The sequence below is a fragment of the Orcinus orca genome, chromosome 5, assembly GCF_937001465.1.
Source record: "Orcinus orca chromosome 5, mOrcOrc1.1, whole genome shotgun sequence".
Lineage (NCBI taxonomy): Eukaryota > Metazoa > Chordata > Mammalia > Artiodactyla > Delphinidae > Orcinus > Orcinus orca.
Window position 1 is genome coordinate 31,845,080 of NC_064563.1, and position 20,322 is coordinate 31,865,401.

At 35.7% G+C, this 20,322-nt stretch overlaps 1 protein-coding gene across 3 annotated transcripts in view; it reads right to left on the reverse strand.

Annotated features, from left to right (window-relative positions):
- Positions 1-2,083: 2,083 nt before the first annotated feature.
- NCK1 (NCK adaptor protein 1) overlaps positions 2,084-20,322 on the reverse strand; it is an 83,400-nt gene continuing 65,161 nt past the window's right edge. For all 3 annotated transcript variants that reach the window (XM_004278944.4, XM_033404087.1, XM_033404086.2), the window contains 2 exons: positions 4,802-5,514; positions 2,084-2,772 (listed from right to left, as the gene is read on the reverse strand). In XM_004278944.4, the coding sequence (XP_004278992.1) occupies positions 2,578-2,772; positions 4,802-5,514 (908 nt within the window). In that variant the 3' untranslated portion in view covers positions 2,084-2,577. The remainder of the gene's footprint in view (positions 2,773-4,801; positions 5,515-20,322) is intronic.

Here is a 20,322-nt window from a genome sequence, read left to right on the forward strand (position 1 = left end):
ACTGAGTTTATATAAAGTTCTGAAAAACCTTCTTCCAAGATTTTGGAGAAGTTATTTGTAGAAGTGGGTTGGGCAGGGTTATGTGTGTTATGAATATTTAAATTGATAGTTAAGCATCTCCTCACAGGTGGAAGAAAACTACTGTAATACTGCTCTTCCCAGGACTTTCCTCCTTGTCTAAAAACAAGCACAGAGAAGCCAATGTGTCACAATATAGAGTGTATCAGGCTGGGAATAAGGTTTCTAATACAAGTCCTGCTACTAGCTAGCTATGTAGATGTTTTCTAAGATGGTTCTAGTTCTTAAGAAAATTAATTCATGCTTTTAAAAAACAGTCATTGATGTAAAGATTGGTTTTAAGACTTTTAAAAAATTGATAAAATGTTGAAGTAGAAAATTAAGTAGTTCCCAGTGAGGTTTCATCACATGATAGGAGGAGCACACAATAGCTATTATTGGCACACAAGGACTATCTAGGAATTCCCTAGTTATTATAAATCTAATTATGGCACAGAAATATGCATTCTGCTTCCAGTGCTACTCCATTCCTAGCTACTTTCTCAAAATCCTTAACATCAGCTCTGCAGGGTTTGCTATAAATAGCTCATGTCTGTGATACAAAGTAGTAATTGAGTTGCTCCTCTCCTTTTTTTTTAAACAAATAATCCATTTTTTAAATAAGGAAGACTGGGGGGTGGGGACCACAAAGAGGTGGAAAATAAAAAGAAAGCATCATCAAATGTTTGTTTAAGATTAAGAAGATGTTTGCTACCTAGTCATTTTACAACTACTTTAAAACTATTTTCCTCAATTTATATTCAAGTGATTTTACAGCAAAAAAGGTAAGAATACATGACTTTTGTTTCCATTAAACTTGCCTACTAATAATCATCTTAATAAACAAAGGGGGCTGAGAAAGATAATGAAATATGAACTAAAAGGATTTAAAAGCAGATGTAATGAAGACAGAAAATTGTACAATGTCTATATTTGCTAACTCCTATTGCTTAGTGAGAGAAGTCAGGGCTGCCACCCAGTGGCAATGTAAGTCTTTAAATGATCTGAAGATTTAGAGAATTAAAAAAACATTTAAAATAAAACAAATTTAAAAAAACCAAAGTCAAAAACCTCATGAATTAGACAACTTCAATTTTAGAATCAGTAATTCTGGTGTCTTAAATGTCTGTTCATAACATATTAAAGAATGGAAACATTCATTTGCGTAGGCAGCATTGGGGAAATTTTTTAAAATCTCATGACTTTCTACTATTTACTAAGTTATGTGGTTTTAGTAAGTATTTTCTATTAAAATATTGAAAGTACTTTGCTTAAATTAAATCTCCAGAATTTATAGTGGGGGGAAAAGCTGTGACCATAAAGTATAACTGGTTTTCTTCTGTGATGTATAGAAATAGATTAAATACGCTACAGTAGACTCTCATCCATACACCCAAACTTCTGCTTGATAAACAAAAACTTAATAGAAGCATCTGAAAATATAAGATTCTAAAAATAATTTTCCCTTACCATTAGCACATCACATCTTTTCCTCAGGTATACATCAATTTTAGTGTCCCAGTCAATAAAATTCAAAGCTGAAAGAAGAAAATGAGAATAGTAGAAATACTATGCCTGATAATTATTGATTTTTTTTTTTGGTGGGGTTGGGGAGAACCAAGTATCTCATTGCCTCTTACTTCTTCAAACTTTGGCCATAGCTTTTTTGATATTGACACAGATATAACATATTCAAAAATAAGATGCTTTGGTAAAATAACACTAGGGGAAAAAAATAACACTAGAGCATCCATTTACAGTTTGAAAAGCTAAATATCTCAGAGACTGTTTTGTTCTCTTGAATAACCAGATGAGAGAGAAGCACCAAAAAAAAACAAAAAAAACCTTAGGAATTTACAGATTTTTGTTTCCAACAGTTGTAAATTTAAATTGTACAAGATATGTTTTCTAACCTATGTCCCGTATGTTTTGCTTTACACTGAAAACAAACGAATTTTGGAAAATAATGACAGACACAACATACTTGATATTTACAATGGCTTGTGACAAATATAATACCTGAAAATAATTTCTAATTTTCCATTTATTATTGCTATTTAGTCACAGAAAAGATTAACAACTTTCCAAGAAATTTATTTTAGCATATGCCATATATTGATATAATTGATATAATTTTATATGAAGAGAACCATTGCAGAAGTAACTAAGGTGGTGCCCTTACAAGGAAATAAAGGAAAGGCAATAAAGAAATTCTTCCATATAAAGACTTTCGATTTGCATCATTTTTTCAAAATATAAAACCTTAATATTAGAAGCGAAGAGAAAAAGAGCAAAAAAAAAAAACAGAAGACCAAGGATAAGGAATTGCTCTATGCAGATGTTTGGCATATGTAGTATATATGTATGAACTGAGTTATAATAAAAATACTTATGTATTATAGTCAATTTTCATATAGAGTTAGAAACAGCAATTTCCAATCAAGCATGACTGGACTGATATTTTCTCAGTCTTCACATGACGAATTACAACTGTATAGCAGTCACTTCTGGTCAGCAGTATCATGATAAATGCTTGATAAGATACAATTTTTCTCCTTGTTCACTTGTAAAAATTGGTGCCTTTTTGTAATGTTCTACAAGTTCTTCCATGGTGCTGAATTTACGCTGCCCAATGCAGTAGACAGTCTCTTTTAGTTGGACTTTAAAATGCTTGTTTTTCCCTTGTGCTTTTAGTGATACTGAAAAATCATTTGGCTAAAAGAGAAAAAAATTTTGAAAGACATCTATTAGCATTTTTATATTAAACTAGTAACAGCTAAAATGTGAGCACTTTAAGTACTAGGCACAATACTAAATTATTTACATGAATTATCTCCTTTATGCCTCAAAACAAACCCATTTTACAGATGAAAAAAAAATCAAGGCTGAAGAGAAGCTGAGTTGCCTAAGATCATCCATCTAGTTAACAAAAGAGCCAGGATTCAAATCGAAGCAGCCAGACTCTTAAGTCTCTTAACTATTATGCTCTACCTAACACCAGGGCAAATCCTTTAGTTTAACATCTGAAGCATAAAAACTATCTTCTCTCCATTCAAACTACTGGAGAAACATAGGAGAAAATCCAAGACATCCACCCCTTTTCAATTAGTAGCTAACAGTAGCTGTCTTACAGAGTAAATACTCTGAAATCTCAAAGATGAAGGACACAAAAATGAGAACTAATTTAAACTCTAATAAGAGATCATAAACTCAAATGCCTATAAGGGGCAAAAAAGAAATGTAAACAATGGCCAGGGTGGCTATATAGGGGGAAACAACAGTACATGGCCAATCTAAAGGAGGTGGCCACTTAACTGCCAATTGTTGCCTTGTAGGAATACGGCTCAACATTGATAGGCCTTCCAATTTTAAAAGGGAAATCTGATGTCTAAATTCTTATACTAAATCTCCCAATATTTAAAAACTGACAATGAATTCAAATGTTTAAAAACACTGTGCAGGTCAAATGAAATATGCCTATTTGAGACCTCTACTTTAAAAATTCGACTATTAAAAGTAATGGTATATTTTGGATAATACCTATGCTTAATTACCCACAAGAAAATACACAGTATTTTGCAATCAAGTTTTAGGTTTTTTTTTTTTTAACCTTACACTCTTCTGAATAGTCTATATCAACCTCTTATACAGTTACTGCCAAAGTTTCAAACAGTGGGTTTCTTGGAAACATCTTATGGTTATTTACCACCCACTCCAGGGTCACTCCCTTCTAATCCTTCTGCCCACTGCTTGTCCTAGAAAGTAGGGCCAGGTCAGGCACCTAACAGAAAACAAATCCCACCACTCTTCCCTATCATAAATCATCTTCTCCTTCTGAGGGGTTATGTACAGGCCCCCATTTCCTGAACTTCACATCAGGCAGTTCAATTAATTTCAATCTCGCCCTCTCATCTTTCCCACCCCTCACCCCTTAAACACACACACACACCACTCAAACAGATAGGTCTTCTTTCTTTCTTTCAACCTTCTATACAATCATACATTAACTTTTGTACAAATACATATACACAAAAAAAGCCAATACTACTCATGGAAAAGTAGTGATATCCTTTATCAAGGAAAAATAAAGGCCATTTTTAAGGGAAATGAGTATTGTCAAATTCTAAAATCCTAGATAGTACCCAAAAGAGCCCACAAAACTATTTTCTTATTCAATTTTTATGGTTTTACAGTTTTATTGTTTTACTAGTATTGGAACAGAATTTATCTTTTATTGCAAATGCACTTCAAATACAGAGTGCATGTTCAAATGGGTTTCTGAGGTATGTAATAGTGTATTCCAACGTCCAAACAAGCAATTTATAAAAAAACCAAATATCAATTTTTTAAATTCAGGGATTTCCTTTATTGTAAGGATGACAGTGTATCCATTATGCAATTTAAGAAATGTTTTCCCAGTTTAGTCTACTGCATTGTTTTACTCTCAGTGAAGAAATCAGTGTTCAATTTTCTCCATTTTTCAGTTTAATGCAAAAGAAAATATTTCAGGAAGGCAAAACCAACAGTACTAGGACAAGGCTTTTAAATAATCCAGGGTAGGGCTATATATTACTAAAAATAAATACACTTGGAAAGAACACTGACTTTCACTAAGAAACTTTACATATTTTAACAAATATACTACCTGGTTAATTTTAGGGAAGCCACTTAACTTCTCTAATCTTCTATTTATTTTTTTAATACTCAGAGTTCTATTTCCATTTACCTTTGAAAACCAACTTACCGAAGATTCACTATCACGAATGAGGAAATCACCTTCATGCCCTCTTTCATTTAATGCCATTTCTGCTTGGTGCCTGGTGACTTTCCCATAATACCATGGATTGCCAGCAAACTTTCCAGTGAGTGAAGGCCTAATGTAATCACACTGTGGAGGCGATGGTTCCAAACCTGAGGTTAATGGATTATTCTGCATAATGGTAACATAGTTTTTCGGCACCAGACCAACCATTCCATTGATCTTCCTGCATTTCCACCACTCAGGGTCATTTTCAGGTTTTTCAATAACATCCATTACATCGCCTTTCTCAAAATTAAGTTCTTCATCATTGGACGAGCTGAATGGGTAAAGAGCCTGTACCACGTGTAACACTTGCCCAGTATTTAGGTTACTGACGACTGCTGCTAATTTCTCTGACAAAGAACCCACATGGTCACCCAAAGGACTGTCGCCTTCCTCAGTCACATAGTTTGAAGGGAACCATCCAACATGTCCATTGTAGCTACCCCGCCACCACCCATCACTGCATTTCTCCATGACGATCACCTTTGTCCCTTTTATCAATGACAATTCATCCTCTCTCTCTGCCATGTAGTTAAATTTTACATAAGCAGGCATGTTGAGGTCATACAGACGTTCCCCTGGGTCAACAAAGCTATCATCAGCAGGAGATGCAGAATCTGGCACACTAGGTTTTCTTTTCACTTTTCCAATGCCTGTTTAAATAAAAAAGGGTAATGAGAATATAAAATAATGATAATCAAAAACACCAATTTATTCATTATTAAGAAAGTATCTTCAATTCTGTAATTCCTTCAAGCCTTTTAACTAAGATAACAAATTCCGTCCTTCCTTCCTTTTTCCCTCCCTCTCACTCTTTCTCTTTCTTTCTTTACATCCTCACGACTTATAAAGGCTCCAGCAAACCGATATTCTTCTTGTCTTACTTTATTAACTGAGATTCTATTAACTTGCTGTATAGAAATAAAATAGTAACTTAAATCACAATTTTACATGCAATATAAAATTGTAGTTAAGTCTAGGTAATCCTCCCATTTGCTTTCTTAGTTCCCAAGACCCAGGTTGCTCTATTTATTTTACCTCATGTTTATTTTAAAATAATATATCCACAGCAGCAGAGACTTTTGCTGACTTTGTTCATGGATATAATCCCAAGGATCTCATACAGTGCTTAGTACACAGGAGATGCTTAATATATATTTGTTAAAAGAATGAAAAAAATAACCAAATGGTACTATCATCACAAATGTATGCTACAGCAACTTTAGTCAGGCATTTTCACCGCTGCTCACTTGAAAACTAAGGCATTCCTAGGTAAAATTTCTCAAATACTTTCTCACTATCTCAAAATTCTTTCTCATTACCCTTACTCTTTTTCTTCTCCCAAGTTCCCAACCTCTGATCCTTCTGGGTTCTTAATACCTACCATCTTTCCTGCCTCTTTTTGGGACTCTTGACCATCCTTGTTCCCCTCCCACTCACTCCCTTCTATTGTCTAAAAACACATTTAGATCGCTTTTATTCCAAAATAAAGTTACTTCAACTCTGCTATTGTTCTTTAACTACATCATTCTTTATAAAACTGTCTTCCCTTTTTCCTTCAACTTTTTCACCACTCACTCACTCCTAACGGCTTATAATCTGGTTCTCTATCTCCACCAAAACTACTCAATTTGTCATCTCTTCACTGCCAAATTAGTCCCTTTTAGAGCCCTCGGTCTTTTCAAACTCTCTATACAGCAACCAAGATCACAGATAACTCTGTACAACATTTTCTCCTTCTTTAATTTCCCCGAGAGTCTCCTGTTTTCCCTACTGACCTGTTTAAATATTCTTGTGTTCCTCTGTCTGGGTTCCTCTAAACCTTGTTATAAAATTGGATTGTACTTGCTTACTTGTCCATCTAATAAGAGTGAGTTTCCTGGGGGCAGTAAGCTGGATCTTATTACCTTGTATCTCCAGCACTTAGCAGTACTATACTAGTAGCAGGAACAAAGTGAATGTTTGCTGAAAGAACAAGTGAATGATTCCTTTGTTGAAAGTGTTTCCCAAGATGCCATGCTTGGACTTAGCCTCTGCTTCAAGGAAATCATACACTTTCACTTTCTATAACTTCTGTATAGAAGGTTCCAAGGTCTCTTTGTAGCTCTAAGCTGGAATTCAAGCATTACAATTCCAAATGTCACTAGACATCTACAGAATGAATGTACCATCAGCACCTCAAATACAACCTCTATGTCCAAATAAAAATAACCTCTCCAAGATCCATAAATCAACTAACTCCCTCCCTCCCAATTTCCTTCCTTCTGGTTAATGATGTATCATCATCATGAAAAATTCATACATCAGGGATTTCTGGCACAGCAGGGAACTCCAGGGTTCCATCCCTCCAAAAGAGTAATCAATGAGCTGGCGAATACCGTCAAAATCAACTTTTGCGGAACTCCAGAATCTAGTAAAAAACTTATAAAAACTAGCTAAGCTTAGGGAATAAAGAAGCTGCTGCTTTGTAGTAAGAGAGCACTGTAGCATTTTAAGCTGCCTGCCTAATATCTCTTAAATCCCAAATCAGTGGTGGCTGTGAGGATAGCAAACTGAACTCCTAATGCCAGACAGAACAATACAGATCTTATTCACAAAGAATTGTAATTGTGCGTTTCAACCTATCTGGAAGCTACCTGAAGGACCGGCACAATGACTTGCCTTGGTTTCACCTGACTTGGAGCATTCCCAGGGCTAGGATGTTTTCTGCTGAAATCATTTAATTGATGCAGCAGACTGGTAGAAGAAACAACAACTAGGATAAGAAACAGATAAAAAATCCTAGGAAGGAAAAGTTTGAGTAAGGACACAAATGGGTAATAAGGGCTTTGAAAAGCCCCTATGTATACCAGAAAATCAAGAAAGCCACACACATAGCCAGAACCGGCACTTGTTCAGCAAAGGCCTGAGAAGACCCTGAGCTTTCACCTATTGCTGACCTTCAAGCTCTGAAGAAGCAGTAAGTAAAGGCTAAGGAAGAGTTGCAAATGGCCTGGCTAAGTGTTGAAAGAGGTTTTTTTTTTCCTTTTCTTTTGGTTTCACGTGTTTAAGAAAACTCTTTCAAAACACTGGCTAACAACTAAGCAAAAGAACACAGATGTGTGTGATCACACAATGACACAGACTTTATAAAAAGAGTTTAGAAAAGTCACTAAACAAGCAAACAAAACAACCACAATAAGGAGCAACAACAAACCCTAAGGACAAGGTAGAATCTGATGCTGAAAGAAAAACGTATCAATCAAGAATTCCATGTCCATATATACACTATCAAACGTAAAATAGACAGCTAGTAGGAAGCAGCCACATAGCAGAGGGAGATCAGTTCGGTGCTTTGTGACCACCTAGAGGGGTGGGATAGGGAGGGTGGGAGGGATGGAGACACAAGAGGGACGAGATATGGGGACATATGTATATGTATAACTGATTCACTTTGTTATAAAGCAGAAACCAACACACCACTGTAAAGCAATTATACTCTAATAAAGTTAAAAAAAAAAAAAAGAATTCCATGTCCAGCAAAAGTGTCCTTTAAAACTGAAGAAGTTAAGATACTCCCAAGGTAAACAAAAACTGAAGGAGTTTGTCACACTACACCTGTGCTACAAAAAACGCTAAAGAGAGTCCTCCAGGCTGAGATGAAAGGTCACTAAAGTCATATGAAGAACAGTGGTAAAGGTGGCTACACTGTAAATATAAAAACCAGTTACATTTTTAGCTTGTAAGTCCTCTTTTATTCTTATATGATTTAAGATGCAAATATATAAAACGGTAATTTCAAATCTAGGTTAATGGGCACACAATGTATAAAGACAAAACTATAAAAGAGCAGACTTTTGTATACTACTGAAGCTAAATTTGCATTACTTCAAACTTGATTGTTAAAAAGTTAAGATGCTAATTGTAATCCACAGGGTAATCACTAAGAAAAAAACTAAACACACTGAAAAAGAAATGAGAACAAAACAAAATGTGCATCATAAAAAAATCAATTATATGCAAACAAAGCAACTGAGAAAGGATTAATCCCCAAAATATACAAGCAGTTCATGCAGCTCAATATCAAAAAAACAACCCAATCCAAAAATGGGCAGAAGACCTAAATGGACATTTCTCCGAAGACGACATACAGATGGCCAACAAACACACAAAAAGATGCTCAACATCACTAATCACTAGAGAAATGCAAATCAAAACCACAATGAGGTATCACCTCACACCGGTCAGAACGTCCATCATCAAAAAAATCTGCAAACAATAAATGCTGAAGAGGGTGTGGAGAAAAGGGAATCCTCCTGCACTGTTGGTAGGAGTGTAAATTGATACAGCCACTATGGAAAACAGTATGGAGGTTCCTTAAAAAACTAAAAATAGAACTACCATATGACCCAGCCAGACCACTACTGGGCATATACCCTGAGAAAACCATAACTCAAAAAGATACATGCACCACAATGTTCATTGCAGCACTATTTACCATAGCTAGGACATGGAAGCAACCTAAATGTCCATCAACAGATGAATGGATAAAGATGATATCACTCATATATACAAATGGAATATTACTCAGCCATAAAAAGGAACGAAATTGAGTTATTTGTAATGAGGTGGATGGACTCTGTCTGTCATACAGAGTGAAGTAAGTCAGAAAGAGAAAAACAAATACCGTATGCTAATGCACTTACATGGAATCTAAAAAAAGTGGTACTGATGAACCTAGTGGCAGGCAGGGCAGGAATAAAGACGCAGATGTAGAGAATGGACTTGAGGACACAGCAGGGGAAGTGGAAGCTGGGATAAAGTTAGAAAGTAGCACTGACATATATACACGACCAAATGTAAAATGGATGGCTAGTGGGAAGCTGCTGCATAGCAGAGGGAGATCAGCTTGATGCTTTGTGATGACCTAAGGGGTGGGGTAGGGAGGGTGGGAGGGAGGCTCAAGACAGAGGGGATATGAGGATATATGTATACATACAGCTGATTCACTTTGTTGTACAGCAGAAACTAACACAACATTGTAAAGCAGTTATACTTCAATTAAGATATGAAAAAAAATCAATTATAAAAGGTAGTAATAAAAGAATTGAGGGGAAAAAAGGTATAAGACATATAGAAAAAACAAACAGCAAAGTATCAGAGGGCCTTTCCTACCAGTAATTTCTTGAAATGTTGGACTAAAAGGTAAAGATTGGCAGAATGAATTAAAAAAATATGATCCAACACTATGCTATCTATAAGACACTAACTTCAGATCCAAAGATGCAAACAGGTTTGAAAGTGAAAGGATCCAAAAAGACATTCCATGAAAATGGTAACAAAAGACTTTAAGACAAAAATCGTTACAGGAGACAAAGGACATTATATGTTGATAACAAGTCAATCCATGAAGAAGATTTAACAATTATAGATATATACACACCTAACAACAGAGCGGCAAGACATATAATAAAGCAAAAACTAACAGAATTAAAGGGATAAATTGACAGTTCTACGATATAGTTGGAGATTTCAATACCTCACTTTCAATAATGGATAGAACAAAAGACCACAAAACTGAAATCATATAAAATATCTTCTCTGACCACAGTGGAATGAAATTCAGAATCAATAACAGAAAGGAAAATGGGAAAATTTACAAATATGTGGAAATTAATCAACACACCCAAACCACTAGTAGGTCAAAGAAAAAATTACAGGTGAGATTAGAAAATACATTGAGATAAATGAAAATGAAAACACAACATACTAAAACCTATAGGCTATGGCAAAAGCAGTGCTCACAGGGAAATTTATAGCTGTACCAGCTTACATTAAAAAAGAAAATCAATCTCAAATCAATAACCTAACTTTACTCCTTAAAGAACTAAAAAAAGATCAAGCAGAAGCTAGCAGAAGGAAGGAAATAATAAAGATTAGAGCAGAGGTAAATACAAAGAGTACAGAAAAACAACAAAGAGGCAATGAAACCTTTGAAAATATCAAAACTGACAAATCTTTAGCGAGACTGACCAAGAAAAAAAAGAGAAAAGACTTAAATTACTAAAATCAGAACTGAAGTGGGGACATTACTAGAAACCTTACAGAAATAAAAGAATACTACAAACTATATGCCAATAAATTAGAAAACCTACATGAAAAGAAAAAATTGCTAGAAACACACAAACTACCAAAAATGACTCAAGAAGAAACAGAAAATGTGGATAGACTGAAGTAAAAGACTGCATCAGTAATCAACACTTCTCAACAAATAAAAGCCCAGAACCAGATAACTTGACTTCTGAATTCTACCAAACATTTTTCTCTCAAACTTCTACCAAAAGAGAAGGAAACATTTCATAGCTCATTCCATGAGGCCAGCATTACCTAGATACCAAAGACATAAAGATATCACAAGAAAACTACTGACCAATATCCTTTCCTGTATGAATATAGATATAAATATACTCAACAGTTAATTTTTGTTATTCATGGTGGTTCTGTTCTATAAGGTGACCATGAATACTTAATTAGCATACTGAACCACTGCTCTAGGGGATACTCTGTTCACAACATTTTTGTTATGTGTGTTTCTCTTTAAAGACACTTTATTTAATATAAATTGTTGACTCACTGACACTGAACTCATGGCCAACAACGCTATAAACTCATGCCTGAATGAAGCTTACCTAGCACACATATTTTTTCCATAAAGCAAATCAAAGCTTTCTTACACTTAGGAACACTAGACAATACTTTAGCACTATGCTTGGGCACCATTTTAAACAGTAAAATCACACACACACACACACACACACACACACACGCACGGCATTAAACTGCAAAAAGGACACTGATTTTCAGTATGAGAGTTGAAATGAGAGGTCACCTTGTTTGACCTCTGCTAGCAACTCAAATTTTTTGCCCTTGGCAAATGTCCACAAAAGTACTGCAAGTAGCAATTTGGGATTTTCATGATAAAAGTGATAAAACACCCTTTCATGATAAAAATGGTCAGCAAACTAGGAACAGAAGGGAATTTCCTCAACAAAATAAAGGGCATTTATGAAAAAACCATGGTTACCATCACACTCAGTAGTGAAAGACGGAAAGCTTTTCCCCTAAGATCAAGAACAAGCCATAAATGCCCTCTTTCACCACTTCTATTCAACACTGTACGAGAGGTGCTAGCCAGAGCAATTAGGCAAGATAAAGAAATAAGAGATAGCCAAACTGGAAAGGAAGAAGTAAAATAATCTTTATTCACAGATGACATGATCTTATATAGAAAATCCTAAAGAATTCACACACAAAAAAGCTAGAACCAATAACTTAGCAAAGTTGAAAGATACAAAAACACAAAAAAATCAGTGTATTTCTATATACTAGCAATGAATAATCTGAAAAGGAAATTTTTTTTTCCTGTGCTCTTAACCCCCCAAACCTTATTGGGCTCCTTCCTCCCTTCCTTCCTTCCATTCATTCATTCATTCAGGCTGGCTGCGTTGGGTCTTCACTGCTGCGCACAGGCTTTCTCTAGTTGTGGCAAGCGGGGCTACTCTTCATTGTGCATGGGCTTCTCATTGTGGTGGCTTCTCTTTGTTGCAGAACACAGGCTCTAGGCACACAGGCTTCAGTAGTCGTGGCTCGTAGGCTCAGGAGTTGTGGCTCGCAGGCTCTTGAGCGTAGGTTCAGTAGCCATGACACACAGGCTTAGTTGCTCCGCAGCATGTGGGATCTTCCCAGACCAGGGCTCGAATCCGTGTCCCCTGCACTGGCAGGTGGATTCTTAACCACTGTGCCACCAGGGAAGTCACAGGAAATTTTTAAAATTCAATTTTTAATAGCATTAAGAATAAAATACACAGAAATAAATTTAATCAAGGAGGTACAAGACTTATACAATAAACACTACAAAATATTGTTGACCTACAAAATATTGTTGCAAGAAATTAAAGAAGACCTAAATAAATGGAAAGACATTGTGGTTTTTTTTTTTTTTTTTTTTTGCGGTACATGGGCCTCTCACTGCTGTGGTCTCTCCCGTTGCGGAGCACAGGCTCTGGAAGCGCAGGCTCAACGGCCATGGCTCACGGGCCCAGCCACTCCACGGCATGTGGGATCCCTCCCAGACCGGGGCACGAACCCGTGTCCCCTGCATCGGCAGGCAGATCTCAACCACTGTGCCACCAGGGAAGCCCCCATTCTGTGTTTATGCATTTGAAAACTTAGTATTTTTAGATGGCAATACAGTTGGCCCTCGGTATCCATGGGTTCCGTATCTGTGGATTCAAGCAACCTCAGATCAAAAATATTTGGGGAAAAAAAACTCCAGAAAATTCCCAAAAGGAAAATGTGAATGTACCATGCACCAGAAACTATTTACATAGAATTTACATTGCATTAGTATTACAAGTAATTGAGAGATGATTTAAAGTATATAGGAGGATGTGTGTAGGTTAATGCAAATACTATGCCATTTTATACAAGAAACTTGAGCAACCTTGAGTTTTGGTTATTTGCAGGGGGTACTGGAACCAAACCCCTGCAGATACCAAGGGATGCCTATACTATCCAAAGTGATCCACAGATTCAATGTAATCCTTATCAAAGTACCAACACCCTATTTTTTGCAGAAATGGAAAAAGCTGATCCTAAAATTCATATGGAATCGCAAGTTATCCCAAATAGCCAAAACAAACTTGAAAATGGAAAACAAAGTTGACGGACTCACACTTCCCAATTTCAAAACTTACTACAAAGCCACAGTACTCAAAACAGTGTAGTACTGGCATAAAAGGAATGAGGAACAGACCAATGGAAAATAATTGAGAGTTCTGAAATAACTCTCAATTCTATTCCAGTTGCTCCATATATTTTGACTTTGACCTTGAGAAGGGTGCCAAAACCATTTAATGGAAGAAAGAATAGTCTCTTCAACAAATGATGCTGGGACAACTGCATATCCACAGGCAAAAGAACGAAGTTGGATTCCTACTTCATACCACATACAAATATTAACTCAAAATGGATAGATGACCCAAATATAAGAGTTAAAACTTTAAAACACTCAGAAGATAACACAGGGAAAAGTCTCATGACCTCGGATATAGCAACAGATTCTTAGATTTGACACCAAAAAAAAAAAAAGATAAACTGTACTTCATTAAAATAAAAAACACTTGTGCAAAGGACACTACCAAGAAAGTGAAAAGACAACCTACAGAATTAGAAAAGAATATTTGCAAATCATAATGCTGATAAGGGTCTCTATCCAGAACATATATAAAGAACTCTTAGAACCTAAGAACAAAACGGAAAACAACCTATCTCAAAAATGGACAAAGGACTTGAATAAATAATTCTTCAAGGAAGATGTACAAATAACCAAAAGCACATGAAAAGATGCTCAACATCATGAGTCATTAGGGAAATGCAAGTCAAAACCGTATGAACTTTTTTTTTTTTTTTAAAGAATCAATTTTATTTATTTTTGGTTGCACTGGGTCTTCGTTGCTGCGTGAGGGCTTTCTCTAGTTGCGGCAAGCAGGGGCTACTCTTCATTGTGGTGCGTAGGCTTCTCATGCTGTGGCTTCTCTTGTTGTGGAGCACGGGCTCTAGGTGCGCGGGCTTCAGTAGTTGTGGCACAAAGGCTTAGTTGCTCCGTGGCATGTGGGATCTTCCCGGACCAGAGCTCGAACCCATGTCCCCTGCATTGGCAGGCAGATTCTTAACCACTGCGGCACCAGGGAACTCCGACAATGAAATACTGATACCATTTCACATCCTACTAGGATGGCTATAATAAAACCAAATTAAACCAAACGAAAAAAAAAGGAAAATAAGTGTTGATGAGGAGAACCCCTCTGGTCAAAATGTAAAATGGTGCTACTGCTGTGGGAAACAGCTGATGGTTCCTCAAAATGTTGAACACAGAACTACCATAATTCCATCCCTAGGTATATACCCAAAAGAACGGAAAACAGGTATTCAAATAAATACTTGTAAACAAGTGTTCATAGCTTCACTATTCACAATAACCAAAAGATGTAAATGACCCAAATGTCCATCCACAGATGAATGGATAAACAAAATGTGGTATACCCATATAATTCAATATTATTCAGCCATAAAAGGGATGAAGTGGTGATACATGCTACAACATGAATGAACCTCAAAAACAGTATGCTGAGTGAAAGAAACTAGACATAAAAGGTTACATATTGTATGATTCCATTTATATGACATAGCCAGAATAGGTAAATCCATATGGACAGAAAGCAGATTAGTGGTTGCCAGGAACTAAAGGGAAGGAGTAATGGGAACAACTGTTTAATGGGAATGGGGTTTCCTTTTGGGTGATGAAAATAGTTTGGAATTAGACAGATGTGGTAGTTGCACAACATTGTTAATGTACTAAATACCACTGAACTGTACACTTTAAAACAGTTAACTTCATGAATTTTACATCATAAAAATTATTTTCTTAAAAGATTCACACATCAAATCCTTAAAGTCACCATATGTCCTTTATGCCAACACTTTTCCATTTCCACTATTCATGTGCTAGTTCAGGCTTATGTTGTTGTGCTTGAGCCTTCACTACCCACTAACTAGTTTTTTTTTTTTTACTAATCCAATCTATCTCACTTCAACCCATCATCCACATCATCCAGTCTAATCTTATATTACAGCTACAATCACATGACCCTATTGCTCAAAAGCCAACAGTGGCTCTCCTGCCTAACAAATTAAGAAATACTCTGCCTGGAATCTACAGCCCTGTCTAGAATGTCCTCAAGCCTTCCTTTCCAGGCTTATGGTATAGACCAGCGGCCCCCAACTTTTTTGGCACCAGGGACCAGTTTCGTGGAAGACAATTTTATTTTTCCAAGGACGGGGCGGTGGTGTGGATGGGATGATGATGGTTCAGGCAACGGGGAGCAGCAGACGAAGCTTCGCTCACTGGCCTGCCACTCATCTCCTGCTGTGCTGCCCAGTTCCTAACAGGCCACGGACAGGTATCAGTCCGCAGCCCAGGGGTTGGGCACCCCTGGTATAGACTATAGAAAACAGTGTAGACCTTTAAACAGCCTTTGAGTTCAAATCCCAGGTATGTTTCTTACTAACTGTGGAAACTTGAGCAAGCTATTTCACTTTTCTGAGCTCAGAAATGGAGGAAACAGCACTTACCATGAGTGTTGTGAGAACTGAATAAAATAAAGTAATAGTACAGTACACAGAGTAAATGTTAAACAAAAGCATCTTTCTATAACGCCCTGCACTAAAACTACCCTAAATTTTAGTAAGAATGGGCCACTTAAATCCCCTGAATTAGATGTTTCTACCTTCATGACTTAGTTTACCTTGTTAGTTTCTTAGCAAAACCTCATTAAAACTTCTGCCTTTCAAAAATGTACCCATTCAAGAAGTGCCATTTCAAATAACAACTTTATTATTTTATTTATCTTTCTGCTTCATGTTTTTCAACATCCTTCATTCCCCATCGTCACCCTCAATGATATTATAAGCTCTCCTTTTTGAAGTACCCCAGCACCTTGTACTTCTGAGGTACTTGTATGCTAGCATTTCCTGTGTCTTTTAAGCCCATCTACTAGAGCATAAGCTTCCAGAGAGAAGCATTTTTAATGTCTCACTGATCTTTTGTACTTCCTATACTACTTAGAACTGTATATATACAGCAGATGATCAATGTGTTTATTAAACTGATTAAACTGAATACTGACATAAGCAAATATAAAATTCTAAACCTGAAAATAAAGGCTAGTTCAAAAATAGTTTTCTTTTGATTCTGAAAAAGATAATGTCTAAGACTAATTAACCTTGTCCAAAAAAACTGTGAAGAATTTTTGGACAGACCCAACAATTAAAGCCCTAAGTGGGAAAACACCAGAACAACCTATTTTAATCTTAGAGGCCAGAAATAGTTCAGAGAAAGAATATAAGCTTAGAATATTTGTTTTCTGTACAAAACAAAGTCCTGTTTATCATGTGAATGACTGACAAATGCATGCGTAATCAATAGCTTGCTTTTTCCCCTGCTTACAAATCTTCCAGAAGGGCCTGTTTATTGCCCTTTGTTTCTGCTTAAAAATAGTCCTTCCAATCTCATGCTATCAATGAGAGAGTAGATGCAAAAGTACTTTACAAAATTATACAAATGTAAAGTATCAGTATCTCTTAATTTCTCAAGTACGTTATAATCAGCAACAATTAGATCATTCCACAACAAGCAGGCTCCCTCAGATCAATGTATTATCTTTTCTAAATTTTTCCCAGCTTCAGTTAGTTCACCACAATCCTCCTAATTTTAATCAGTCCCTTTTGCATCAAATCTTTTCAATCCATTACTTATCTGACTCTAATCTTTTCTCTACTCTATAGTTATAATGTGTGCACTAGGGAAACTCTTAACAAAAGAGACCCTAAATTTAAACTTTAGTGCTGTTACTTACTGGTTAATCTGATCTTGGTCAAGTTATTTAATCTTCTTTAAACTCCAGTTTCCTTGTTTGTGAAATGGTGGTGTGTAGTAAGTACCTATCTCAGAAAAGTTTTGTAAAGAATTTTTTAAAGTTTATATGTAAAGCACTCAGCACAGTGCATAGCACCTAGCAGGCACTCAATCAATGGTGGTTATTACTTTCCTACCTCCTAGTGCTTCTGGCATTTACTTTTTCAGAGTTGGGAGGGAAATAATACTCAGGTATATGCACTGAGGATGTGCATAACTCTGAGGCAGTCATTTTTATCATTAGCTTTGTTTAAAAAACCAAAAGCATTAGTATAGTTTTCCCCTCACTCCAATCCACTAGTCTTACTTCTTTCTTCCTATAGCACTGTTTCTTGACCAAAACAATGTACTATTAACTCCTCAAAAGTTTTTAAGAATCTGGTTAAGCACTGTAAATATTCCATCTTCACACGATAGTTGTCCTCTCCCTAAGGCAAATCTTTGTACCCATAACTATTCTTTATGTAACCTGGTTTCCAAATCCTTTGATATACTTGATGCTAGTATTTGGAAGCATCTGAGTTTCTCAATATCACTGTTAAAGTATATTTATCCAAAGTGAATAGATGATGTCATGTTTTATTTGGCCAGCACACACACTAGGGAACTACTGCATCCCTTCACCTGAGTGCCTCGTAGATTTGAATCAATGCCATCATACAGAGTGTTGAGATATTTTTTTTAGCACCTACATTATCACAGCAGCTCCTACTAAGTCTTTCACTCATGTAAATTGCAGCCAAGACAAATTCTCAGCAACTTTTTCAATTCCTTTTAAAAACTTAATGTAGAATTTTACATTTATGTCTGTTTCTATTCATCTTGTTTCTCAGTTTTTAGCTTTCAAATAAATTTCTGAACTCAATGTACTAGTTATACTTCCATCATTAGGTCTTTACCTTAAGCATGTCATTTCCCTTCCATCTAAATCAGAGTAAACAAGTGTTCAATAGAATGAGGCCTAAGAAAGTATTACTGATTCTTGCAAATTCTTTAGGGAACTATAATTCTGTTATGTTCCTCCTTCTTCAAAACCAGTTTCTCCCTTATGGACTTTCCCCTGATTTCTATACCACATGTAAGACTGATCAGTTGTTTACCAGGACTAAAGACTTTCAGAGTCAGAAGGGACTTTCCAGGATCATCTGGTCTTGCCCAACTCTCGCCTTTACACATAAGGAACAGAAGATTAGGAAAGTTATATACCCTTGGCCACATGGCCTATAAGTGATATATCTGGGAGCAGAACAAAGGAATTCTAAATACATATAAATGATGTTCTTTCCAGTACAGGTTTTTATTTAATTTTTTTGTATTTTTATCTGTTCACTTGATTTATATGAAGATAAATTACTGCTTTTTATTATTCTCTGCTTTCTCTAAAACAATGTGCCCTTTTTGTTCTCAAGGGTATTCTGGCTACCACACAAGGAGCACATACATTGTTTCCTCTTACTTTTCAAGGCCATTCAGGGAAAAGGTTGGTGAACAGCTACAGAGCTAAATAAATATAAATTCTGCCTTACTGCAGGCAGTGAGGAAAGGAATATTTTGATTATAAATCTCAAATCCTGACTCTCAGTCTACACATGTATTTAAAAATAACTATCAACTTTCTAAGACTCTATAGATTTTATACTGTATTGATGGTATATATTAAATCACTGTATCAATGATATAACATATTCTTTTTATACCACTTCTAGTTGATTTATGGTCAACATCACTTAGATATCAAACTCAGATATGAAATATTAATAATAAATAACAACCACCAGCTACCTCCTCACCAGAATGTAAGTTCTGTGACAGTTAGTGTAACAACCACCACCTACCTCCTCATCAGAATGTAACTTCTGTGACAGTTAGTGTTAGTTTTTCATTCTATAATTTTTGTGTGGCTTGCAGTGGGTAGGCTCTCAATAAAAATGCTGATAAACAAATGAATGAATAAATAAGCTCTTTAAAAGGAAAACTAACCCCCCAAAATGGGTCTAAAATTTTAACAGCTCCCCAAAAAGTAAACAAAAGAGATATATTCTAAAAGGATTTACTTGGCCACCAAAGTTAATTAAAGAAATGAATGAGTCTTAATATTACAACTTTTTTTTCAACAAAGTGCTTTTACTCCCTTTCCATTTTGCTCTTTGCCCCGAAATCTTTTGACAGGTTACTTTTTGTTTCCTTAGACTCCTTACACATAAGAGACTTCTACAACAATCCCTCTGTTCATTTTCCTAGAACCACCGAGCAATTGTTCAAAGAGACCAAATCAAGTTCACTATCATAAGAGTATAAAAAGGCTATCAGCAGATACACAGATGAGGTTCTTGTTAGTATTAGAATTACTTTATGACCTGAACTCAAAAACAATCTAAGAATTCACTATTTTCTGTCATTGTTTTCATATTCTTTGTATGCAGCTGCTCTCACAATTCATTTCAAAATATCAAGTCTCACATTAACCAAAATAGCAATTTCTAGCAATCCGACATTAAGTCAAAACATTCTCTTTACTGATGCTTTTATTAAACATTATCTTCTACATCAGTCCTCTGAAATCTAAGCAAAAAGCACCAGAACAATATCATGTTACTTCAAATGTTGAGGATGAAGGAACTTGCTCACTTAAAGCCTTTTTCTCCTCCTGTTTTTAATATGTTTACAATTTATGTAATTCACTTCAAATGTCTATGCTAAGTTCAAAGAACTAACTGCATCAAACTCAAATCATTTATATCCTTTTCCTGTCTGTTATTTAAACATTGATATTAAAAATTTTTTAATTACTTATCAAGTCAAAGCTATTGATATTTGATGTATCACCAATCACTTAGCTTATGTTTCATAAACAATATAAAGCACCAGCCTATATAAACCTACCATGTTCTATCCATAGTTTTCCTTTAAATTCACAAAGTGAAAACTCTATTTCAAAAACTACAAG